Source organism: Cricetulus griseus, chromosome 7 (assembly GCF_003668045.3).
Source record: "Cricetulus griseus strain 17A/GY chromosome 7, alternate assembly CriGri-PICRH-1.0, whole genome shotgun sequence".
Taxonomy (NCBI): domain Eukaryota; kingdom Metazoa; phylum Chordata; class Mammalia; order Rodentia; family Cricetidae; genus Cricetulus; species Cricetulus griseus.
The window spans coordinates 116,297,382-116,323,695 of NC_048600.1; the positions used below are offsets into that span (position 1 = coordinate 116,297,382).

At 50.5% G+C, this 26,314-nt stretch overlaps 1 protein-coding gene across 12 annotated transcripts; it reads left to right on the plus strand.

The window, feature by feature from the left end:
• Nucleotides 1–10,134: 10,134 nt before the first annotated feature.
• LOC103158999 (ETS variant transcription factor 4) lies at nt 10,135–24,918 on the plus strand. 12 transcript variants are annotated; one of them, XM_035447435.1, is made up of 13 exons: nt 10,135–10,348; nt 10,838–10,948; nt 11,132–11,228; nt 11,450–11,497; nt 17,877–17,930; nt 19,297–19,423; nt 20,485–20,631; nt 20,835–21,103; nt 22,762–22,836; nt 23,000–23,068; nt 23,256–23,428; nt 23,668–23,769; nt 24,097–24,918. In XM_035447435.1, the coding sequence occupies exons 2-13, from the start codon at nt 10,889–10,891 to the stop codon at nt 24,319–24,321; spliced, it is 1,446 nt and encodes a 481-aa protein (XP_035303326.1). In that variant the 5' UTR covers nt 10,135–10,348; nt 10,838–10,888; the 3' UTR covers nt 24,322–24,918. The 12 variants fall into 12 exon arrangements, with proteins under 12 accessions (XP_035303326.1, XP_035303324.1, XP_035303327.1 ...); XM_035447433.1 differs by having other exon boundaries at nt 19,300–19,423; nt 20,467–20,631; XM_035447436.1 differs by having other exon boundaries at nt 11,135–11,228.
• Nucleotides 24,919–26,314: the final 1,396 nt, after the last annotated feature.

Below are 26,314 nucleotides of genomic sequence, written 5' to 3' on the forward strand. Positions count from 1 at the left end.
TTAGTAAACATAATTCTTTCAGGCCCACCCACCTCCCTGACTAAACAGGAAGCCGTCGGCAGGTACAGGCCTGCTTTACATCCCTGTGGACAATTTTCTCCCCTGGCACCCACTCACTCAGTTCTCCACCCACAAGCATTTATTATACACTGATATAGGTGCCAAGGACCCAGGCTGGAGGCCTGAGGCTCATCCTGTGTGTGTGTGTGTGTGTGTGTGTGTGTGTGTGTGTGTGTGTGGCTCATCCTGTGTGTGTGTGTGTGTGTGTGTGTGTACACACATGCCCACGTAAGCATGTGTGTGTATGTGGAGTCCAGAGGTCTACTGTCAGCCTCTATTGCTCTCCACCTTGTTTTTTGAGACAGAGTTTCTCACTAAGCCTGGAATTCACCAGTGATCCTCCTCCCAACAGTGGGCTTCTGAGTGCTCCCTACCATTTCTAGGTTTTTACCTGGGTGCTGGGGATCTGAACTCAGGTCTTTTTGCTTATTCAATAAGTCTTTTACCCATTTGGCCCAGCTCCCTAACTCTGAGGTTCATACTTTTGGGGCAGGAGCTGCTAAACTTCCAAATGGAGCCCCTGACAGAAGCTTGCTTCACTGCATCCCAGAAGACTGCAGAGGTCCAGCCAAAACTAGTAAGGAGAGTACACAGATACACGTCTGTGAAGAAAACTGACTCTTCCTCTTCCTCTCCCTTAGCACCTGCTGTGGAACAATCTTTGTACATTGTAAATATGTATTACTCTCATTGGTTAATAACAAGCTGACTGGCCTATAGCTGTGCAAGAGAGATTGGACAGGAAAGCCAAACTAGGAGAATTCTGGGAAGAAGATGGGAAGAAGAAGAAGGGCAGAGTCAGAGTAGTCACCAGGAGACCCAGAGGGAGAAAGACATGCTAACAGACAGGTAAAGCCATAAACCACGTGACAATACATAGATTAATAGAAATGGGTTAATGTAAGTTGTAAGGGCTAGTTAGTAATAAGCCTGAGCTATCAATCCAACATTTATAATTAATACTGAGTCTCCGTGTTGGTTCTTTGGAAACTGGTGGGTACAGGAAAAAAAAGTTCTTTCTACAAGCACCAGTGTTTGAGGACAGTCACAAGCCGGTCCTGGAATCTCCAGGGAGGATTCATCCCAGGCTGCACTCAAGGAAACCCCGCTGCCTGAGTTCTGGGACAAAGTCCAAAGCCACTGGTGTGTGCAGAGCTGGATAAGCAGGCCTGGAATCTGTCTTTCTGCTCCCAAGAATGGGAATGAGAACAATCATAAATTCTCAGTGGTGGACTAACGAGAGCTCAGTGGGTATAGGTGATTACTTAGAAGGCTGGTAACCAGGAGTTAATGCCCAGAATCCATGTAAAAGGTGGAAGCAAAGACTCACTAGGAAATTGTTCTCTGACCTTCACATGTTCACCTCCAATCAAACACTAATGATAAAAATAAACCATTAAAATACAATTTCACTGGATCTGAAGGTGTGACTCTATAGTGAAGTACTAACTACTTGCCTTGCATATTTGATGCTCTGGGTTCCATCCCCAGACTACAAAAATAAATACAATTTCACCGAAGAACACTGTAATATTTTTTAAGGCAGAACAAATGTAGATTTATTAAGGACTCCCAAGAGTAGGGGAAGGTCAAAGGGAAGAACACCCCATTGTATGACTTTTGACTTCGGTTCCCACATGGATGTCTCACCTCCTCGGTAAATGGTTTGCACCTGCAGCTTTAAGCACAATGTGAAACATGAACTTAATAGCATCTGCTTTCAGCTCTGCTAGGACAAGAAGAAACAAGAGAGAACTGGAGAAGAGTGTCATCCACTGGGAGGGTGGGAGAGGCTGGAGTCTGTCTGCATGGTAGGGGAGACCACTTAAAAAAAAAAAAATGAAGGCCGGGCGTTGGTGGCGCACACCTTTAATCCCAGCACTTGGGAGGCAGAGGCAGATGGATCTCTTGTGAGTTCGAGGCCAGCCTGGTCTCCAGAGGGAGTGCCAGGATAGGCTCCAAAGCTACACAGAGAAACCCTGTCTCGAAAAACAAACAAACAAAAAAAAAAAAAAAAATGAGACTGAGTTTCATTCAGCCCAGGCTGGCCTTGAACCTTCCTTCCTTCCCTACTTTTACCTTCTGATTACTGGGATCACAGGTGTGTACCACCATCCATACCCAGCATGAGCTCTGCTGAGGACAGAACACAGCAGGGCTCTGTGTGTTCTAAGTACTCATTCACCCCCAAGAAAGTAACAGCCTTTAGAAAGAAGAGCCTGACAGTTCCCACCCCGGTTGCACCAGGAATTAAAACAGGGGAGAGGAAGAACTGCTGTGACTGCCTTTACATTGGCCGCTCACTCACTGTTGGGGCTTCAGGGTCTCCAACCTGAGCCTCTCAGTTTTTTGTCGATAAAATAAATGAAAGGTTCAGACAGACAAACAGACCTGAAAAGCAGCTCTAACTCTTGGTGTGATGGCTGCAGCCCTTTGCAAATGTGCGTAAAATATATTCGTTTTAGCAGTAGTAAAAACCGAACTGAAAATCAGATTTATCATTTTAATTAAATATACTTTACACTCTCAATTTTTTTTAAGAGAGCAAAATGCTCCCCCCTCTCCTCATCAGATTTCCCTTTGTGAGAGACATTCGTGTCTGCTGCACAATTTAAGAAAATATCAGAGCACCCCCTAAGAGGGTACACAATTAGCAAGACCTTAACATGTGTTCCTTAACAGAAAAGTGAGACTGACTTATAGGAGGGGAAAAGAAATTGGAACATCAAGCAGGTGAGGGTTAGGCAGGGTCAAGGTATCTGAATTCCGGAAATCATATCAAACTGCGCAACATAATGAGATTCCATCTCTAAAAATAATTTAGAAAATTAAACAACAAAACTCTGTGTGTATGGGGGGGGGCTGTTGTTTGTTTTTTGGTTTAAAATTTGCTATTGCCAGACTGGAATTATAACTCAATTGATAGGTTGCCCTAGCATTCATGAGGCCCAGGGTTCCATCCCCAGTACTATATAGACCAGGTGTGGTGTCACAGGCCTTTAATAGCAGCACTCTGGAGGCAGGGACAGGAGGATCAGAAGTTGGGTGCTAGGGAGATGGGTGGTTCAGCAGTTAAGAGCACTGGCTGCTCTTCCAGAGGACCTGGGGTTCAATTCCCGGCGTCTACCCAGTGGTTCACAACATCTCTAATTGGAATTCCAGGGGATCCAGTGCCCTTTTCTAGGCCCCAGGGGCACTGCACATACATGAAACAAAGACATACATGCAGGGGAACACATTACATTTAAATTTCAAAAGAATAATATTTAACAAACAATTTTCTTTCTCAGTTCAGGGTCACCCTTCACTACATATCTAATTCAAGGCCAGCTTGGACTACATGAGACCCTGTCTCAAAAACAAAACAAATAACAATAAGAAACAACCTGCTACCCTCTCTGCCAGCTTAGAATTACTAACCTCTGAGCTAGTGGAGGATGAGCCATAGACCCTGGGTGTGTGGAAATGAGAGTTTGGTCCCTTCTCTCACTGAAGGTGGCGCAAGGCTAATTGCTCTCTGAACTCCAGATACCCACTTTGTAGGGCACAGGGGAAATGAAACAAGATGACACATCTGGAAAGGCTCAGGAAACAATGAAGTTTAAAGCTCACACACAAACACCTTATTCTGGAATGTCAACTCAAAGTCATGAGTGCCTGATCTCCACCTGGCTAGGCACCGTGTCCTCTCAGTGTGTGTCCTCCTGATTTAGTCTCCACCCACGTCCCCAAGGAGTGACTGGGAGATCAGCTCTGCCCCAAACTGTAAACTGACAACCATGGCTGTAAACTACCTGATGAGTCTAGGCTCCAGTGGCCAGTGGGACCAATGAAAATCTACAGGAGAAATCAATTGGCAGCTGCAGTCAGCTCCTTGAGCTAAAAGAGAAGCCTGGTGACTTTGGGACTGTTAAGGGCTAGAAATGGGCAAAGAAAGAGCTTCTTTTGTGGGGGTTGGGGGAGCCTTTGGAAGTAAAACCTGGGGCTGGAGACACAGCTCAGCAGACAAGGTGCTTGAGTAGCCTGGGCTCTGTATCTAGGCCCGAGTGAAGACTGTGATGGTGCAGTTTGCAATTCTATCACTCTGAAGACAGAGAGGCAGGAGGAGCAGAAATTCACGTTCATCCTCAACTACATTGTGGGTCTAGTTAAGGCTAGGCTGGAATTATGAGACTCTGTCTCAAATATTTTTTTTAGTTATTTTTCAAAAGGACACACATCTCACTATTCCCTCCAAAATAATTTCCAGGAATGGTCCCCAGGTTTTGTCATCCCTGGAGTTCCCTAGCTCTACCCCTTAGCTGGCTGAGCTTAGAGCTGTCCATTATTTCTGACAAGAACAAATATAGACACTCTCAGGGAACTGAGGAGAGACTAAGTGGAATAAATGATGCTTAATCTGTGAAGAGAGAAGACTGCCTTCCCTCAGCAGAGCCCCGCCCAGCAGGAGCCATGGCCCCTCATAATTCAAGTCCACACTTAATTAAAAAGGGGATAGTCCTGCACTCTGGCCAACTGGCTCCAATTCCATTCTGATCCTTCAGTCTGCCAGCATTTGTCCGTTTGTCTCTCTCCCACCAAAAGGACAAAGAAATGAAGACAAACAAAAATCTCTCCTGCAGTTTTCTGGGAGGGCTCATCTGTGAATGCCTGTACTTCTAGAAACAGAGGTGGAAATCTAAATGGACAGGGAGAGACAGGACAGAGCCAAAAATAAAAAGAGCTTTGCGTGTTCAAGGGAGTCCTGAGCTGCTGCAGGCAGGGAATGTGGAAAGCTAGAGTCACCAGCACCTTCTAAAAATAGAAAGTGCTTTCCTCTGGCCACCACTGGTCTCTGGCCTCCTGGCTCAGGCTTTCCATTCGACACAGTGTTTCAAAGAAAAGGAGGGCAGTGCCTATTCTGCTTTGTTTAAAAATACTAACATGGGGCCAGTGAGATTGGGCACCAGGTTGAGGGGCTCGCCCAGCCTGACCACCTACCTGACCACCTATGGGAGTTTGATCCCCACCCATGTGGCAGAAGGAAAGAGGGCCTGCGCATTGTCCTCTGTCCTTCACATGCATTCTGCAGCAAGCATGTGTCTCCAGATAAATAAACAAATAAATGCAGTTAACAATTTTAAAACGCTAAAATGTGGGGTTTTGTGAATGGCTCCGTGAGTAAAGAGCATCCTGCACAAGCTTGAGGACCAGATTCAGATCACAGTACTCACGGACATGTCAGGTGGGTAAGCTGGCTGGCTACACTAGCCAAGCTGGCAAGCTCCAAGTTCAGCCAGAAACTCTGCTTCAGCAAATAAGATAGGAGTCAGCAAGGAAGATACTGGTCTCAACTTTAGACTTCCACATTTGCAGACACACATATGCACAGGCACTCATGCACGTCGTGTGCCTACTTATATTTGAACATGCACACACCCTGCCCCCCCCCACAGTGTGTGTGTGTGTGTGTGTGTGTGTGTGTGTGTGTGTGTGTGTGTGTTCAAAGGACTACTTGGAGGAGTTGGTTCTCTTTCAGCTATATGGGTCCTAGGGATCAAGTCACCAGGCTTAGCAGCAGGCACACCATCTACTAAGCCATCTCACCCAGGCACTCAATAGATTTACAAGTATGAATTATAGGTCCCCAAACTTTGAGCCCCCATTCCTGCAGAGTCCTTAGATCAGACCCTCCTTGGGATTGGCTCAGTCCACAAAAGTCCCACGCTCTACTCCTGGGGATGTTGCAATTGTCCCACACAAATGGGGGTGTCTCCAGGGACCTACATCAGACCACTGATTGCAAAGGAGATGCCTCAACAGTCATTTGGGTTCCTCCTGATTTCATGGAGGCTCTTGAGGACACCTAGCCCTGCATCACCTGAGGGACAGAGTTCTCATCTCCAGGACTTTTGTTTAGGGACTGTTGGCCTCCACCAGGAAGCCCCAGGGATTGGGCAAGATTGTTCTCATCCCTCTCCTCTGGGCCCATTACATCTTCTGCTAACTGTCTGGAGAGCCCTTGTTTAGTGGAGTCTCAAGAGAAGGTTTGTCTGGGCAAAGTGCACACCTATGACCTCGGCACTCAAATGGAGTAAAAAGATCAGGATGATACACACTGAGTTTGAGGTCTGCCATGAGAAGGGAGTCGAGGGTGGGGGTAGGGGATGGGAGTGGGGGGTGGGGATAGGGAACACTCAGGCTAGTGGAAGGTGAGCTGGGAAAAGGGAGTCAGCCTTTTCACCCTCCTCTAATCCTACTCTGCCATAGTGCACCCTTGCTCTGTTTTTAGTAGTGTGAAGACGCAGATAAAAGCACAAGGGCCATGTTTCTAACCTGAAGAGTGGGGATGGGGTGATTACAGATCTACTCTGTGGTGACCCTGATAAAAGCCATAGACTCTCTCTTCAGTGAGGTGAACAGACACACACTGATGCAAGCAATTAGTTTCCTGAGGTGCACATTCATTTCATGGCATGGAGGAGGGTCTGGAGCCCCTGCAGTTGGAAGGAAGCAAGAGAAACTGGGCCAGGAAGAAAAGGACAAAAGGAAGTCTAAGGGTGACACAGTTGGGTTGGTTTGCCTTTAGTGGTACAGACTCATCACCAGCTCATGGGAAGGATCTAACACAGCCCCCAACCCCAACACAGATTCTGCTCTCGGTTCATTCTCCCTGGAGAAAGCTATAGCCTGGGAGACACCAAAGGGATCCTATTGGTATCATCCCTGGACCTTAAGACAACTATAGTCTCCTTGCATTATCCTCAGAATTCTCCCTGTAAGTGCCTGAAACTGCTTTCCAAGTTTCTGCAGAAGCCAAGTTTCTCTGACCCTGCAAATAGTCAGTCTGGATGGGTTACCCCTGGAAAGTCCCCAGCTAACACAACTCTGAGGACCAAATCCAGCCCCGTGCCTTTCACTCCCCCAAAACCTATGAGGGCTAGGTGTGCTGTTGTTCACCTGTAATTCCAGCACTCTAGGAAGACAAGGCAGAGGATCAGAAATTTAAGGCCAGCCTGAGACACCTAGAATCTGACCCTGTTTCAAAAACCAAGCAAATCATAAGTACACCAAAGCAGGAGGGTCAACATTTTAAGACCGTCCTAGCTACATAAGGAGTTCTGAGTCAGAATGAGTCATGATACCCTGTCTCAAAAAGGGGAAAGGAGGAAAGGAAGAAGGGAGGGAGGAAGGAAGGGAGGGAAGAGAGAGAGAGAGAGAGAGAGAGAGAGAGAGAGAGACAGAGACAGAGAGAGAGACAGAGAGAGAGAGAGCCATAACAAAACATGAGCTGGAGAAATGTTCATCAGTTTAGAGCACTTGCTGCTCTTCCAGAGGACCTGAGTTCTGTTCCCAGCACCCACACCAGATGGCTCACAACTGCCTGTTAACCTGCAGCTTCAGGAGATCCAATGCCTCTGGCCCCTGTAGACACCCACACATACCTATACATACACATAAATAAAGTATAATTAAAATAAATAAATAAAAAACATTATAAAAGCTATGTGGGGAGAGTCCACCTCTCTGATGGCTCCAGAGTCAGCATGATGTTGCATTCAGGCACCTTAAACAGCTTCCTTCCTTCCCATGCCTGTACTCTGGGTCTCCCAGCTCCCACAGCAAACTATGGGCTGCCTTTGTATGAAAATTTACATCTCTAAAGTCCATGTTTACATTTTATAATTTAAACCCTAGGAAACAGGTTAGAGTCCAGCCCCCCAATCTACTGGAGGAAGAGAGTATTTACCTGCCCAGCCTCTTGTGGAGGTATATTAGAGGAGTCAGGAAGCATATTGACTCATAAAGGAAGCCTGAGAATCTGCATCTGAGTGGTGGCGGTGCGGGTCAGGCTTGGCAGTGTCCTCCAAGCGGCCTCCTCTGCTTCCTTAAAGTGAGTCTCTCTGGGCTATCCTCAATCTGTACGTGGGGCCCCTTGGGGCTAGTGTGCATTGGTAAGGCCCCATTGTCACCTCTTATAAAATGAAGTGCGGGTGGCAGGTAGCAGGAACTGAAGAAGAATATGCACACAAGGCTGGTTCCCTCAATGTCATTCAAGCCACAACAACGTGAGTCCCAGTCCACACCTCCAGCCTTTCTCACCTTCCTCAACTACCTAGGGCCCCATTGGAGAAGAGGCTCCCCTGTTCCCTTGGGAAATGTCACTGATCTTAACCTTCGTGTTCAGTCAGAGGCCAAGGCAGGTGTGGCAGCTGCAGCTGCAGTTTATTCTCTCACTGGGTCTTCAGGCTGAGCCAGAGACAGGGAGGTAGGCTCCTTTGGTCTCTGCCAGGCCTAGGGAGGGTGAGGGAAGGAGGGGGAATATTGAGTAGCCAGGGCCCTCCAAAGAAATGAAGAACTCAGAACCAGACAGGCAGCCCTGGACAGGCCCCAACTGGAGCACCCAGTGCTCATTCAGGGACCCAACTGAACCTTCGTGGAGACCACATCAGAGCTCTCTTCCTAGAACTGCCTGCCTTCCTCCCCCACTCCTCCTGGCCTAGGAACTCACACCCCACCCCAAGCTGGGATTTGCTTGGGCTTGCCTCTCCTTCCTTTGGGCAGGGTGCCTGCAAAACTCCATTACTTTGCTTTTTCTTGTAGCTATTTACCTGACAGGCATTCTACACTCTTGAGAATGAGTGAAGCTCAAGGAGGTCTTACAAATAGATCCTCCTCTGGGCCCTGCAGAGACCCCTGTAACCGGAAACAGAATAAGTGATGCCTCACCAGGGGTATGGACTGACCCAAGCTCTTGTAGAAGGAAAGGCTCCCTGGGGGAGAGAGCAGCAGGTCTGAATTTTAAAGAACAGTTTGGCAGATAAGGGACAGGCAGGGAGTTGGTGCTGCAGAATGAGTCCTATTGGGTGCCAGGGAGTTAACGTTCTTGTCCCAGCTCTGACTCCTACAGGCTGGAAGAGATTGCCTGTATCATGTCCTTCTCAAGACCCCCATTGCCTCACCTGTAAAGTAGGGGTATTTGATTAGATAGATGGATTTTGAAAGCAGCTCCATGGGCCTTTGGGTCCTTGTGGTGGCAGCTAGAGCAACCCAGACCCCAAGGGAGGTAGTCTTTCTCACAGTTCACCACATAGCATTGGGTCTGACATAGCAGATATTTATTGAATGAGGGAGTGAATACAAAACACTATGATTAACTTATTGAGCAAAAATTGAAGCCCATCCATGCCTTTGAACTTGGGAGTTCTTCCTTTTCTGGGATGCTTGCCTTCAGATAAAAAGTAAGATGGCAGAGAGAAGGAACATCACTTGTCCTTGAGCCTCTGGTTCTCACAGCAATACATGAATGACAAAGCAGGTCACAGATAAAGCAGCTCTACAAATCACAGGCCCTTGAGGAGAAAACTGTATTCATGCTATTTTACATTTACTGAGCACGAAGTGTGCCTCTGTTGCATAATTCACTTAGCTTAATTCACTAAAGCTCATGGTCTCACAGGGCTACACAGGTGATGGTGATGGCTTTGAGACTCTAATGCCCAGCAGTATTGATTAGCTGAGTTACCTCAGGTGAGAGGCAACATCTCTTTCTTAGCTTTCTTCCATTTTCACTTGTTAAAAAAAAAAAAAGGAAACAATAGCTCCATGGCACCAGGTTATGGGAAGGAAATGAGCACGTGGAGGCAGAGCTCTTCATAAATGCTAGTTATTATAGTTCCTCTGGGCACACAAGTTCGTTTGCCTCCCTCTCCCCCCAGGGCACACAGACGTGTTCACACTCCCACGTATGCACAGAGGCGTGTGCTAACCCCAGAGGGAGGGGCTCAGGGCTCCTCAGACCCAAAGGCCACGCCGGAACCGGTAGAGAAGCTGCCCGGTCCTCAGCTTCCCTCTTTTTTTCTCAATTCTTTATGAATGAACTGGGGCCGAAAGGAGTTTATTTTTTTATGAATGGGAGTCTAAGAAGTGAATGAAGCCGAGAGACAGCCCCTACATTCTGATTGGCCTCCGTGGATGGGAAACTCCGCCCTCAAGCCAGGCTAGGCGAGTCTGCGGATTGGCGGGCGTGCCCGGCCCTGGGGTTTCATTCACAAAAGTCAATGAAACAAAGGGAACCGGGGGTGGGGTGGGGGGAGAGCGAGAACGGAGGCCGAGGCAAAGGAAATGCACCAATCAGCTGCTCCCCTGGGCTCACAACTGTCTGCTGCGCCCGGAAAACAAGCCGGGGCTCTGGGGACGCGGGGCTCAGGCCGCCTCGCTCCGGCCTAGCCCCTCCAGCTTAGTTGTGTCATCCCCCGGGCATGCTGAGCATCCCCCCGCGGCTCCGGCACAGACGCGCGGGCCTCAGGTGAAGCTGCGGAAGGGGAAGGAAGGGAGAGTGTCTGATTCCCCGCTTCGTCTCCCACACACCACACTCTCCGTTCGGTGCCCGCTTCCGCACATTCCCGGGCGGGGGTGGGAGGCGTCGGGATTCGGGGCTGGAGGGGGCGCCTGAGTTATGGGCGTGCGAATGGTGTGCGGCTTGCGCGCGCGCGCACACACACACACACACACACACACACACACTCACACACTCACACACTCACACGCGCGCACACACACGTCTTATGTAACCCAGCCCGGGCTGAGCAGGGCTGCAGAAAGCAGACACGCCGACCCCGGCTCGCGGGAGCAGGTGGGACCTCCTTTGGCGGGAGGGGAGTGGCGGTGGCGGCACTTGGCCACGCAGGTCCCAGCGAGTCGGAGAAGTTTCACTGTCCGACCCGAAGCCTCTCGATCGCCCCATCCCCCCCGCAGCGCTCCCGGGACCGTGTACGAACTGCCTCCCCCCTCCTAGGTCTCTGCCTCCGCGCGGGGGCCCGGCCGTGTGGCCGGAGGGAGCGGCCGGATGGAGCGGAGGATGAAAGGCGGATACTTGGACCAGCGAGTGCCCTACACCTTCTGCAGCGTGAGCGCCGCGCCGGCCTCCACGCCCCCCCGCCCCGCACCCGCCCCTACTTGCCCCATAGCCCCCTCCCGGGGGGTCTCAGTGGGGTCCAGGGAGGCCTAGCCCCTGAGCCGCCCCGGGACCCCACCCCCCAAAAACTAGACTCCTTAGGGTGATTCGGGGCATTCTCCCCCCTCCTTCCAGCAGAAATCTCCCGGAAATGGGAGCTTGGGCGAAGCGCTGATGGTCCCGCAGGGGAAGCTCATGGACCCGGGCTCCCTGCCGCCTTCCGACTCAGAAGGTAAAGAACCAGACTAACTGCGACCCCTCTCCTCAACCCACACACATCCCAAAGCCCTATACTGGACCTCCCCAGCCCACGTTTCCCCAAAAGTCAAACCACCTAGAGGACTCTGATCCTTCTCCTTCCCTTATCCCAGTGGGGAGGCTGTAACCCGGGCTCGCCAGGTCTCTCCCCGTAGCCTCTCCACCTCATCACCAATTCCAATATTCACCCATCAGATCTCTTCCAGGATCTCAGTCACTTCCAAGAGACGTGGCTCGCTGAAGGTGAGTAGTTTTGTTGTCTTTATGGAATTAGAAGTGGGGTGTAGGGGGGTCTTCTCTGTCTCAAGGAGTCCTTCAGTCCCCTCCCCCAGTCCTAACCACTTCACTCTTCCCAGCGCTCAGTGTGGACACTTATATCCATATTTATTTTCTCACCCTGAGCCAGGCTTGTATAACTAGGCCTGGGGATGAATCAGACTATTGTGTGGGGTATTTGCTTATTTGAATGGAACTTGGCCCCAGGCCCGTTTTTCCTGGTTGAAAATTTCATTTGCAAAGTTTGTTGGCAGGAGGCTCCAGGCCTAGGTGTAGTGTTGGGGTGTTGAGATGTAGAAAGAGAGCAGTGAGGAACAGGAGAAATAAGTAATTTGTTACCTATCTTCTGAAGTTGCTCGAACATTGGTTTTTACTGCCTTCCTTTCGCGTCTTCCTAACTCCAAGGGCCAATTTACTGCCAAAGCCAAAATAACAACAAAAGTTTCAATAATTCTTTCCTTGGCACTTTGGCAAAGAAGACTCAGGGCTGCCTCCCCAAATAGCCTCGATTATAATTCCAGTGGCAACTGGTCCTCCCTCCATCCCTCCTGAATACCTCCACCCCCAGGCAAATGCCCCCCTTCCTGTATGCTGGTGGGTTGCTTGTGAGCTGGCCAGGATGGGGTCAGTGGCCCAGCCTGGGCTGGGTGGGGCGGTGTGTCCTAGTTGGATCCTAGTTGGTGTATTTTGGTGAGGTTATTTAGCCTAAGGGTGTCACTGGCAGAGGGCTGCCAGTAGAAGGAGACATGGTGACTTACAGTCCCTGTGATTCAGGAAGGGTTAACAACCCCATCTTAGCTAACATCCCCTTTATATCAATAATCTGAAAAGCAAGAAACTGAAAGTGAACTCTTTCTTGACGTCTTTTGTCTTTTCTCTTCCTGTGGGCTTTCCCATTCCTCCACTCTGGGTACCTTTCTTTTGGAATTTAAAAGCTTAAATTCACCTTCTCCCAGGATTTTCTCTATAGGAGTGCTTGGGTGAAAAGAAAAAGACCACTAGGTAGATCTGAGGTAAAATGAGGTCTGTCGTGGCCACCATCTCAAACCACACATTATTGTTGTTGTTGTTGTTAGGGAATGACTGTTTTAGCATGGGGTGTGTGGGTTCTGGGGTATCAAGTGTATCTCCTTCAGCTGAGTGTCTAGCTCCTAGTTACATGAAGAGCTTTGTTGGGTGGGCTTTCCCTGCTCCATGTTCTGGGGCTGAAGAACTCAGGGTTTCCATGAGCTCTTAAAGACCTCCTTTCTTACCACCTGATTTTTTTTTTATTTTGGTCTGGCTCTCTGGGTTCTTTTCCCTGCCCATCAGCTGAGGGTCCCCACAGTGGTTAGCTCCCAGGCTGTGAGTTAGCTTAGGGTGGCATTGTGGTAGTACTTGATCTATTTGGATGACAAGGGATGGAAAAAGCTCTCTTCACCCAACCTGGAAGCTCCTCCCCTTGGTGGTGGGTCTGGTGACAGTCCATGTGTCTGTCTGTGTGTGCTAGTATGACAGCAAATGGTTTCGCACTTGCATGTGCGCACGCGTGCATGTGTGTGTTACATACTGCTGCCTTGGGAGTCCCTGTACATTTAAATCCAATGGGTGGGGAGGAGGGGGTGGGGAATGCAAGGGGGGCTGGGATCTCCTTGGTTCCCTCTCCTTCCTCCTGAGGGAGCAGCTCAGGTTCCCAGCTGTCGATGGACGGCCAGGCCTGAGGGGGGGATGCTGAGGCCACTCGCTCCTCACTCTCTCTTCGGAGACAGATGCAGCTGCCGGGGTCCTGTCCCCCTGCACCGTCCCAACACCACCCCAGTCTCCTCTCCTGCCTCTTCCCACCAGGTCAGTGCCCCCCCCCAATCCGAAGGGGTGCCAGGGAGGGACGAGCTCTTTTGGAAACTTGCCAGTGGTGGGGGACATCAGGAGGAATGGGGCCCATAGCCCAACCTCTCTCGGCTTGGTTTCTTCCTGAAGCATCAATTTGGAGAGAAGCAGTGAATGCTTATAGTGTGGGTGGGGCAGTGAAGGTTTCGGGGTGGTGGTGACCAGGCTGGACCTGAGCAGGTTTAGAGAGGAGTGGATGTGGCTTCCGGCATCTGGGCTGCTGACTGGGCTTTGGGGGTGAGTGTTGGTGAGGCTCTTCTGCGGCAGCATACACATCTTTGGGGTCAGGATATTTCTGGGTAAGAGAAGGATGAAGTGAGCTGAGAGGGTCATCTGGTTTCTGGGTACCTGTGATCGGTTGAGCTGTTGGGAAATGGATCAGGCTCAGGCAGACTGCGCCAAGATGTGGCTGGTTATGTAAAAGATTTGTGGATCTGATGGCGGGTCCCTTTGTGGGACTGTCAGGGGCCTTCAAGAACCATTGGGGACAATGGTTCTGTGGTCTCTCTGGTAGTGGGGAACACTGACTGAGCTGTGTACGCCCTTTGTATGAAGTTGGGGAGGGGACGTCTGTTAATTCCCAGAAGACTTGTGGATAGATTCGGGGTCCTTAATATTGCTGTTCTATGTGTAAAACTGTTAGGGTTGTACCAAATGTGGTGATTATATGGATTTTTCTAGGACGGGAATGGTTTGTAGCTTTTATCAGAATTTTAAGGGATGGATGTGGCTCATCCTTCAACAAGAATTAACTGCAGCCAAATAATCCTCCAAGAGGGCTACCCTCCCCTGGCCCCTTGGCCTCCTTATCTATATATAGGTCCAAAAGAGAGACCCCATATATAGAGGGTGCTTTCACCCATATATTTTCTCAGAGTGAAGTACAAGGAATTTGAGTGAAAGTGTATGCATGCACCCTGGTGTCTGGGGGGGAGGCTGTTGGGAGAAGGGGTTAGACCTCAATTTTCCCCCTAGTCTTTCTTAGTTCAATGCCTCCTCCATCTTTCTATTTCCTCCCCTTCCAGAAGGTCCCTGGAGAGGAATGTCCCCTCCAAAGATAGAGAACTGGTTCCTTCCAAGATAGAGGCTGCCAGGGTGGGGGCAGGGCGTGGGTGAGAGCCCCCCCAAGCCAATGGTAACACAACAGAGCAAAAGCTCTGAAGAATGCTACCATTCACTCTTATGTGGGTTTGCCCCACACCCAGAGGGTGGTTGACATCCCTTTTGGGGATACATGGTAGCAGGCTCATGATAGGCTTCACAGCTTAGCTGGTTGAACTTCCCATTTATTCTGGAGCCCATCTTTGGGGTCCCCTTGCTCTCTGTTGCAGGACAGCCCCTGAGTACTCTGTGTGTGTGTGTGTGTGTGTGTGTGTGTGTGTGTGTGTGTGTGTGTTCGAGCCCGAGTGCATGCATACTCATGAATTACACTGGCCACACACACACACACACACACACACACACACACACACACCCTACCTTAATCATCTGCCATGTCCCCACCTAGATAGTCCCTTTTTAGTGCCAGTGGAGCAGACTTTGGCACAGTGGCTCAGCAGCCAAAACACAGCCCAGTCAACAAATAGAATGGTGCACGTTCAAGACCAAACATGGTAATTAAAATTTCTTCTGCTCTCCAGGAACGCAAGGCTCTGTTTCTGTTCCTATTTGTATCCTCAGTGATAGTCTCTGGGTGACTGAGGGCCCTGCTGTACCCCTTTGGGAGAGGGCCAATATTGGGAGAGCTGAGTACGGAGTAGGGCTCACTCCCCATTCTAGGAAGAGGACAGCATCACTTCTTTGGGGGTATAGTCTGTGTGCTGAAGAGAGGTCTCTTCCAGGGGTTCTGGATAAATGTTCAAGCCCGAGGCAGGAGGAAAGGTCAGATGACCCACAGGACTCTCTAGCCCAGTGGCGTCAGCAGGAGATGCCCCCAGCCCATTACCTCACTGGAAACTGGTAGTTAATGAGGCCCCAAGAGGGACTCCAGAATACGTCAGCTACCCTCTGCCAAGTTCTGCACCCCTTCCTTGCCCTTGGGACCCTCCTAGCCTAAGTAGCAGGGAGGGAAATATTGCTCAGCCAGCTTGCTCCTGCCACCTTCAGGGTGTCTGTCAGAATGAGCAGAAGACCAAACAGGAATGAACTAGTGTTTTCCAAATGAGCCAGTCATCAGGGACATTTATTGCAAATGTGGATGTCTGACCCACCTCTGTCTTATAGAATGACTTTACAGATTTGAGGACTGGGAACCTGGGTGGCAATAACAAAGCCGGGTGACTGTTCAGTCAGGCTGGCTGGAGGACAGCTTCTGTGGGATTGTAGTTGGGCCTCCACACGCTGGGGATTTATGTATGTTTTTGTGGAGAGATGTAGTGTCCCATTGATGTAGTACACTGATCTAAGTAAGTTCTTAACTACTGGAGACTTCTGGTTCTTAAACTCCCTCACCCCAATCTCTCTAAAAAAATAATAATCTAAGCCAGACATGGTGCTGATAGGCCTTTAATCACAGCCCTTAGGAAGCTGAGGCAGGAAGATGGTGAATTTCAGGCCAGCCTGGGGTACATAGTAAGACCTTGTCTCAAAAAAACAAAAACAAACAACCAAACCAAACCAAACAAACAAAAACCAAGGGCTGAGGGTTCAAAAGGACCTTGATTCAACCCCCACCATTGCAATAAGTAAATAAATAAAAATCAACTACAAACTTATGTCTGTCAACCACGTAGTACCGTTGACATTTGAAGCAAGCATATGATCACAGCTTGAGTATTCTTGTAAGATGAGCTTTTCCGGTGGTGTGCCAGCGCTGGTGGTAGCTGGTGTGTGGAAAGGTAAGGGAAGGTCTGCCTGGCTTAGGGTCTCTCTGCTTTCAGAGTCTGTGGTGCTAGCTCCTCCCAGCCTGAGGACAAGTCTCATCGGATGCTTACTGATAAATAACAATCATTTCAGTATCTGATCTGAGTAGGAGCCTGTTCTCGGTGCTAGATTGTCATCTGAAGAAGGCAAAGCCCCTGTCCTTACAGCTTAACTTCCTGGTGAAGAGATGAACATTAACCTGCAAATATACTTTAATAAGAGGGAGTTGGAGGGGGTACTGCTAGCTGAGACAGAAGCCAAAAGGGACAGTTCTGCTTTGGGTGGTCAGAGAAGGCCTCTAATAAGCTTGGCAGGGAGCCCATGTGTAGCCTCAGCATTCCAGGCAGAGTCAGGAAGATGCTGAGTTTTAGGGCAGCCTGGGCTACATAGTGAGACCCAGAACAGAGCAGAGGATCTGGGGGAAAGGTCTCAGCTCAGCAGGACTGAGAACTAAAGGAGACCAAGGTGCCAGGGTGTGATGATAGCAAAGAGAGGCAGGCCAGAGAGATGAGAGGAAGCCAAGGACAGGAGTTCGGATTTCACATTTTAAGCGAGAGAGCAAAGTGATTTGGTTTCTGTTGTACAAAGATCACCCTGCCGGCTGTGCGGGCTGCAGGGCCTGGAGTGGGTGAGTAGGGAAACACAGGGTCCTATGGCCAAGATCTAAGCCTGTGTACTCACATGAGATTGGGTGTAGAGTGTTCCCTAACCCTCGTCTTACAGCCTCATCAGCCACTCTGAAGTCTGAGTCTTTTATCTTGCCATTTTGACATTGTCCAGTTTGAGAGCAGACTCCAGGGAGTGGCAGTCCAGTCTCCTGGGTCACGAGTTCCATTGTCCTGCTTCAGACCCACTATTGTCCTAGACAATCAGGAGGTCCTTCTTTGTGTCTGTTCTTTCTGCTGTAATTCTTCCCCCTTGATAGAGAGGCAAAAGTAAACAAACACTGCGGAGTCCATCTAGGTGCCCTTTGGGACAGAGATGCTCGCCCCCGGAGAATGCTCCGCAGACCTCCAGGTTTGGAAAGCCCTCCTTTCCCTTGGCTACACATCAGTGATGAGGTGGTGTCTCCAACTTCTTCCTGTCCTATTTTTACCCTCTTCTCACATCCCTGCAGCTGCTCCCTTTGCTCCGGTCCTTTCCTAGGCTCTAGAACGCTTGAGTGTCTCCCAAAGCACCTAGGAAATTATCTGAAGAGCAGACTCCTGGGTCCTTCCCAACTTCAGGGTTTCCTCATCTGATTCCAGGTCCACAGGACCCCACAGTTTGTAACTCCTGCTCACCCCTGATGACACTCTGCTGTGAGCCCTGACAAAGCTTTGGAAACTTTGAAAGGCAGGTCCATTCGCACTTCAGAAAAATGGAGGGACCAGGGACAAAACATCTAGACAAAGACTGGAGTCTGCTCAGACAAGTTCAGTCCCTGTGCCAACCCCCACCCCCATCTTCATGCATCTTCATGCAGCCGGAGCTGGAGAGTGCAGGGCCTGGGGTGGAATCACTCCTGGTCTAAGGAAAGCTCCTGACGCTGATCTTCAGGGTGACAATAGTGGTGTCTTCCTGGTGCTGCCACTTTGCAGGGTTGCACCCCAGACTCACCTCTGGCCTCTCTCTGCAGCTCAGGTACCAGACAGCGATGAGCAGTTTGTCCCTGATTTCCATTCAGAAAACTGTGAGTAGTGAGTGCTGGGTGCAAGGGTGGGGGATGAGGGTCAGGGTACCACAGGAAGTGAGTCATGGGGACAGAGAGTCACCAGAGAAGAGCAGTTTGCTCTCACCTAAAGACAGGGTGAAGGTCAAGGCTCCCCATTCTGTAATATGGACTCCAAGACCAAGGCAGTGACTGGGAGATGAAGACCTTGGTTCCCCTCTGGAGTTGTAGCCATGTGAAGGCCGGAGCAGATGCTCTCTCCCCAGCCAAAGCAAGGGGCTTGAGACAGCTCAGCAGGATCCAGCTCTGTTTTTCTGTTATTATCTTTTGTGCTGGTGATGTTGCCCCAGGAAAGATTTGTCAGTGTCTCTGGAGAGTTTGGGGTTGGGTACTGCAAAAATCCTACAATGCTCAGGACATCCTCCCGCCCCTGCCAAATCTGACCTCAATGTCACTATTGAGAAATGATGCTTGGCCAGGTAAAGTGGCCCACACCTGTAATCTGGAGAACAGTGAATTTGAGAGCAGTCTGGATACATAGTGAGGCCTTGCCTCAAATGAAAAAGAATGCCTAGTGTGGTGTTTTAATCCCAGCACTTGTGAGGCAGAGGCAAGTGGATTTCTGTGAATTTGAGGCCAGCCTGGTCTACAGAGTGAGTTGCAGGACAGCCAGAGCTACATAGAGAAACCCTGTCTTGAAAAAACAAAAAAGAAAAAGCAAAGTATGAAGAAAGGATGTTTGGCTATCAGGTACTGCTCTCGGATGTCATCACTCATGACATAAAACAGTCACAAGAATGGAAAACAGCAGACATCAGAGCTGTGGACTCCAGGGCGTATGATGGGACTGCAGGAAGCCAGGATGTCACTTACACCAGGGCTCAGCCACAGTGGTAGCTGGACGTTGAGGACTCAGAAAGGGCCCCCAAAAGGCCAGTGCTCCTCACAGATAATTGGGAGCATGTGTTTGTTTCTCAGCTGACATGCAAGTGGGCTAATAGCCCAACTCTCTCAGAAAACCAGAGAATATAGCCCCAAACAAGAAAACATGTCCCTCACTTGAGTTTCCCAGGACACTCAGAAAAGCCAGAGGTCCTGGGTCTAAGATGCTCACTCTTAGGAAGGTGTTTCCTTAGCTGGGGTGTGCATGTTGAATTCTTAGATGTTTCCTTGGTTAATATGAGACATTAGTCTGATGTATAAAACTAGACATACTGGGAGTAACTAGTTCTGAAATCGTCAACTTCGGTGTTCAGAGAATGAGAGCAGCGAGGACACTGTGCCAGTAACCTAGCCAGCCCTCAGAAAGCTAAGGTCTTTATCAGAAGCCCTGTCAGCCTCGATGTGACACTGTGGCTTTGTTCTATTCTACTGTCCTACCCCACAGTAGCTTTCCATAGCCCCACCACCAGGATCAAGAAGGAACCCCAGAGTCCCCGCACAGAACCGGCCCTGTCCTGCAGCAGGAAGCCACCACTCCCCTACCACCATGGAGAGCAGTGCCTTTACTCCAGGTGAGCCCTGGCCTTGGTGGGTGTGGTGAAGTCTGGGGCAAGGTGTCAGGAGGTCAAGGCTTTGTTGAGGGGGAGGGGGCTGTGAGCTGAGGGCGCAATGAAGGGTGGCTAACAGGGTTTCCTAGTCCTGTAGGTAGTACTAGCAAGGTTCCCTGTGAGTATTAGCAGGAGGCAGCACACACTGGACAGATGGCCCCCAGCGTGCTGAGAGACCTGAGCACAGTGAGTTTCTACTTGGAGGCCCTTGTCCTACTCAAACCAGTTACGCTGTGCTTTGGAGAGATGTTGTCAAGCTAAGAGGTTGTCACTTAGACAAATATGATGGCATGTGCTTGAGACAGGAGGATAGTAAGTTTGAGGATAGCCTTCGCTCCATGGGGAGGTCCAGGTCAAGCTGGGGTACAAAGCAAGACCCTTTTGGAGGAGAGGAAAAAGAATTCGCCTAGAGGCTGGGAATGTAGCTGAGCTGGCAGAGTGCTAGCCTCTGGAGCACATCCTGATTTGACTGTCAGCACCACATAAACCTGGCGGGTGATTATGTGCATGCAGGCTCAGCACTTGTGAGGAGAATGGCGTTGGAGGTCATTGTTGGCTACATACGGAGAGTCTGAGGCCACCACGGGGTACATGAGACCCTACTTTAAACAAAAAACTTTCCTAGCACTGGGGAGGCATAGGCCGGCCTGGTCTACAGAGTGAGTTCTAGGACAGCCAGGGATACATAGAGAAACCCTACCTCAAAAAGACGATAAACAAACAAAATTGCTTTGGCAGTGGTGGTGCTCCCTTTAATCCCAGCACTCAGGAGACAGAGGCAGGCAGATCTCTGTGAATTTGAGGTCAGCCTGGTCTACAGAGGAGTTCCAGGACTACAGAGAGAAGCCCTGTCTTGAAAAACAAAACAAAACAAAAATATATAAATAAAATTTCGACCAACCCCTCTAACTCCTATAATTGTAGTAATCACTTCCTGGGGGATGATGGGTAAAAGATGGTCACCTAGCTTCTCTGTCCCCTCATTCCCCTCTCCCCCTCAACCCCAGTGCCTATGACTCCCCCAGACAAATCGCCATCAAGTCCCCCGCCCCCGGTGCCCCTGGACAGTCACCCCTGCAGCCCTTTCCCAGGGCAGAACAGCAGCAGAGCCTCCTGAGAACCTCCAGCTCCTCCCAGTCCCACCCTGGCCATGGGTACCTTGGTGAGCACAGGTAAGGAGACAGTACCGGGGGACCCAGGCCTCGCCAGGCAGTCTGGGCCCAATTCCCTAGTTCTCTATAGAGACCTGGCTGGGAGAAAAGGAGAACCAGAGAAACACTCTCGTTATCCCTCTAGAGCCCGGTCAGCAAGTGACAGGCTCAGGGGGACCTAATGGAGGATTCTCTTTTCTTCCTTCTCTGCCTATCCCATCCAGCTCTGTCTTCCAGCAGCCCCTGGATATGTGCCACTCCTTCACATCTCCTCAGGGAGGGGGCCGGGAACCTCTCCCAGCCCCCTACCAACACCAGCTGTCGGAGCCCTGCCCACCCTACCCCCAGCAGAGCTTCAAGCAGGAGTACCACGACCCCTTGTATGAACAGGCTGGCCAGCCGGCTGCGACCCAGGGTGGGGTCAGTGGGCACAGGTACCCAGGGGCGGGGGTGGTGATCAAACAGGAGCGCACAGACTTCGCCTATGACTCAGGTAAGAGACTCTTGTGGGGATTCCAGGAGTTTTTCTGGGATTGACAGGGTGGAGTGGCAAGTACTCCTATGAGCAGTGAGGTTAAGCAAAGACCCCTAGAAGGTTTGTGCCTTTCTGTGGTCCATACATCAGTTCATAATACAACTCACTTTTTTTTTTTTAGATAAAATAATAAGGTATATAGACCTTTGCCCTTATACAATAAAAAGGGTTGGCATTTACTTCTGTTTGAGGTTTAGGGGTTTTAATTAACCCACTAAGACAAGAGTACTGTGCCTGGAACTAGAGTATGCAGTTGAAGGATACAAAAATGGCTTAAAACTATGAAGGGAGCTGAACATGTGTACCCATGTAATCCAAGCCCTTGGGAAGTGATGGCAGAGTGATCAGCAACGCAAAGGCTAGCCTGGACTAGTGTCTATTAAAAAAAACAAAAAACTGAGCTGTGGTTGTGCCTTTCCATTAATGCCAGCATTCAGGAGGTGGGGGCAGATGGATGGCCATGAGTTTAAGACTAACCTGAGCTACATAATGAGTTTCAGGCCAGCCTGGGCTGCAGAGACCGTGTCTCAAAATAAATGGAGAAAGGGAGAGTCTAGAACTGTAGAATTTTTCTTTTCCTGATGAGCACAGTATTTCTTGGTCGGGGGCTGAACCACGAAACCCCAGCTGCTCCAGGGAGAACAGGATAGGTGCTTGCTTCCTTTCCTCAAACCTGGCTGTATCGCCCCTGGTGAAGTGGCGGCTGGAAGAGATGCTCTGAGTTACTGACCTTCAAAGGCTAGAGACCGGAGGGGGATCGTGTTACTTGCCCTTGAACTCCTTCCCCGCCTCCCTCCGCTTTCCTGAATGGAGTCAGGAATTCCATTCACAAAATGGAGGCATGAATGAACCCTCCCTCCTGCCTCCCCCCACCCCCGAGGTGTCGGGTGTCAGCGGCTCATTCATAGGTGGGAGTGGAGGGGGCGGGAAGGGGTTGGACTTGAAGCGTGGTTCACACAGTCACCTTCCCTAGGTGGAGCTGGGAGCTTTCAGTTCTATGGCAGGGAACGCCGTAGAGTCCGCTTAGACCCGAAAAAACAAACAAACAAACAAAAAAACAGCCCAGTGCCCGCTGCCTTTTCTCTAGATGGCCCCCACTCCACCCCCTGCGCTCCTCTCTCACTTGTTCACACATGCACACACACACACACACACACACACACACACAGAGACACAGAGACACAGAGGTACTGGCCTTGGAACCTGACCGGCTGACCGGACATGTGCCCATTCCGAGGAAGTCTTACCGAACCCTTCCCAACCCCCGGAGGTTCATCTCTCACCCCCTCCTTCCCCTGAACTCACAGGAAACAGCTGCTCCCTGGAATCTTGGGCCTTGTGGAACAGGCTGCCTAGCCCCAGCTGCTGCCCCCCACCTCCCCCCCACCCCCGTGCTCTTCCCACCTCGTGCCCTTCGTCCCAGCCCTCAAACCGAGAGCTTCAAGCTTCCAGCTCCCTCTGGGGGAACTTCCCCTGGCATTTGGTGGCGGGAAAAGGGCAGTCTGGGCTGCAGGCTAGCAGGCATGAGTTTCTTGAATGTGTGCAGGGCTTCTTCCTCCCCTGCTCCTCAGCCTCACCAGCCCCTTACCCGCGTCACCCTTTCTTTCCTCCCGCAGATGTCCCAGGGTGTGCATCAATGTACCTCCACCCAGAGGGCTTCTCGGGGCCCTCTCCAGGTGATGGGGTGATAGGTAAGGCGCCTCTTCCTCTCCTGGCTAAGGCCTCCTAATTTTGGGGTGTGGGGGGGTCCTTGCTGTCAGGGAGAGTCACTCCACCTAGGAGTTCCTTTGGATTCTAGGGGGTCTTCAATCAGTGAACCCTAAGTCCTGAGCAATCCCCAACTTTCTCCACAAGGTTATGGCTATGAGAAATCTCTTCGACCATTCCCAGATGATGTCTGCATTGTCCCTGAAAAATTTGAAGGTCAGACAAGTGACTGCATGGGAGGGTTAGGGCCTCTCCACCCCTATCACACTGGGTCCTGTAAGAATCACATTTCTTTGTTGGTAGAGGTCGGAACTCTCAGGAAAGAGTTTTGGGGACACCCCACGGGGAAGGGAAGGAGGTTGGTTAGGGGATATGTACCTCACACCTATTTCCACTTTCCCAGGAGACATCAAACAGGAAGGGGTTGGAGCTTTCCGGGAGGGGCCACCCTACCAGCGCCGGGGTGCCTTGCAACTGTGGCAGTTTCTGGTGGCCCTGCTGGATGACCCAACGAATGCGCATTTCATTGCTTGGACAGGCCGGGGGATGGAGTTTAAACTAATTGAACCTGAAGAGGTGGGTCTTGGTTGTTCCCACCCCTCCTCCGCAGCACCTTAGGAGCCTTGAGAGGAGAAACAGGGCACTTGCCTTCACCGGCATCCTCCATCTGCCTGACCTAGTTGCCAAGCCTGAGTCAGTTGTATGGTAACAAGTCTAGATTACACCAAGAATCTCAAATGCTCTTTCCACTCCTTCCCTCCCAATTTTCCTTGGAAATGGCATCTCCACCCAAATGCTTTGTCTCTTGTCCCTAGGTCGCCAGGCTCTGGGGCATCCAGAAGAACAGGCCAGCCATGAACTATGACAAGCTGAGCCGTTCACTTCGATACTATTATGAGAAAGGCATTATGCAGAAGGTCGGACTGAGGTCTTAGCATGGCCATGAGGAGAGATCAAGGGAGGGTTAAGAGGAGGGAGGGAGGGAGGAAGAGAGAGAGGGAGGGAGAGACAGGGAGTTTCTTAGGTTTGTGGGAACAGAAATTATAAAACCCAAGGTTCCTCTGTGAAGTTGTTAAACAGTGACTGGGCTGTTCCAAAGCGTGCTGGTTTAAAGAAGAACCAGTGTGGAAAAGCAAGGGAAGGGGTTCCTGGTGTGTTTTTGTGACCTATGAGAAGGACGGGATCCTCTACATTCCCTACTGAGGCAGGGTATGCATGTTGGCCTGACAGCCCTCTCTCCACAGGTGGCTGGTGAGCGCTACGTGTACAAGTTTGTGTGTGAGCCCGAGGCCCTGTTCTCTCTGGCCTTCCCGGATAATCAGCGTCCAGCTCTGAAGGCTGAGTTTGACCGGCCAGTCAGCGAGGAGGACACAGTCCCTTTGTCCCACTTGGATGAGAGCCCTGCCTACCTCCCAGAACTGGCTGGCCCTGCTCAGCCCTTTAGCCACAAAGGTGGATATTCTTATTAGGTACCAGTGGCTTTCCCTTGCCATGGGTGGGGCTGCCCGATGTACATATCAACAGATTCGGCGTTGGGGAAGCCCTCATGTTGATGCCCATACAAGTCTCTGGGGTCACATCGTCATTATTCCATCTTACTCCTGGCCAGACTCGGCCAAAAAGCAGTCTTCGGGAAGGACAGTGAGGCAGGACAAGTCTAAAGGCAGCAATGAATTTGCTGTCATTCACCTCTGCCCTCAGGGGTTCAGCTTGGCCACCCCACCACAGAGAACCAGTGCTTGTTCTGTTCTGGGGACAGACAAAGGGGCTTCCTAACTTTATTATGGCAGCAGGGCCAAGGGGGTTCCCAGAACACCCCACTTCTCCCGCCATGGGAGACAGAAGCCTGGGCTCTGCCCTGAGCTGGGATCCTGTGTTCTTGGTGCTGTGCTCTGGGAGGCAGGAGCAGGTGGGAGGCAGCTGGGGTGGGTGTTGGGTGGAAGCAGGGACGGAAGGGGACCTCCTCCAAGGGAGCCTCTGGCGCCCCGCCCTAGGTGTGCCTATGCCTAGCTCCACCTTCACCTCATCTGCCAGACCTTAATAAATGCCGCTGCGTCTCCCGTTAACTCTGTTCGCTCTTTGCAAGGACCTAGGGTGGGTGGGAAGAGCTATTGCCGGGAAGCAGATGACCAGTGTTTGAAGTCTGTCCCAAGGCCTTATATGATGACATGTGATGACACCCTGTTCCTGGATTCTAGTTTAGGCCCTCCCCTGCAGATCTGGAGTAAAGCAGTTCCCCTCCGGCTGTTGATTTTCCTCCAGAAAGTCAACTTCACGAAATCTCTTCCCCAGCCCAGAATCCTGTAAGGATCCAGAAATGATGGAGAGGGTACTTTTTAACCCACATGGGTACCCCTGACTATCCCTTGGCTGGCCTGTCCCTAGGAATATAGGAATATCTTCAGGGAGACACTGGTCTGTGACTTTGTGATCACAGTTGCTCCCATGACCAGGAGACCATGTTTATCCAAGCTTCGAGTCTTTCCCTCTACGAGCTCCAGGTTGCTGCTTTTACTGGGGGCAGGGACAAGTGTTTAGAGAGTGGGAAAGGAGAAAGTTGCTGCAGGGGAGGAGGTGACAGGGGCTTCTGGGGAGGCTCTTGAGGGGGTAGTAGTGGCAAACATCCTCCTAAGACCAGTCTTGGGATGGAGAAACAATGTATGACTGAAGAGCTGTGGCAGGCAGATCAGGGAGGGACAGAATCTATCGAGAGCCAGCTTTCCAGAACTCGGCTCAGTTAAAAACAAGCCCGTTCAATGGAAAGCCAACTGCTATCCACAAATACAAGGCACCACTTTTTCCTAGAAACACCAAAAATCAAATGTACTGACTCAATTCAGAGCAAGAGACAGAAAAGCAGTTGGGGGTAGGGGGGGAAGTTAGACTGAGCAGGATGACTCACTGGGTAAGGGTGCTCCCTCCAAGCCTAACTACCTGAGTTCTATCCCCAGCATCCACATGGTGGAGCAAGAGAACAAATTCCCTATGGGGTGTTCTCCAACCTCCACACATATGCATATAGTGGCCAAGATTCCAGTTCTGTGCACAAGACCCACATCCTCTCTTGGGCTCTCAATCTTAGGAAATACTGGCTGGAGAACCGAATGAGACAAGAGCCTGGAGAGATGGCTCAGCTATCAAAAGCCCTGGGGACTCTTCCAGCGGAGCTGGGTTTTATTCTCAGCACCCACGACAGCTCACAACCATTTGAAACTCCAATTCCAGAGGAGTCCCTTCTCTGGCTTCTGCAGGGACCGGAGATGACATACAGGTGGTACACAGACATGCCTGATACAGGCAAAACACACATACACATAAAATACTTTAAGCAAATTTTTCCTAAAGAGACAAAACTGGCCTAGTGATACACACATGTAAACCCAGAACTTGGGAGGCTGAGGCAGGAGGACCATCATGAATGCAAAGGTAGCTTGGACTATAAAGTAAGATCCAGTTTCAAAC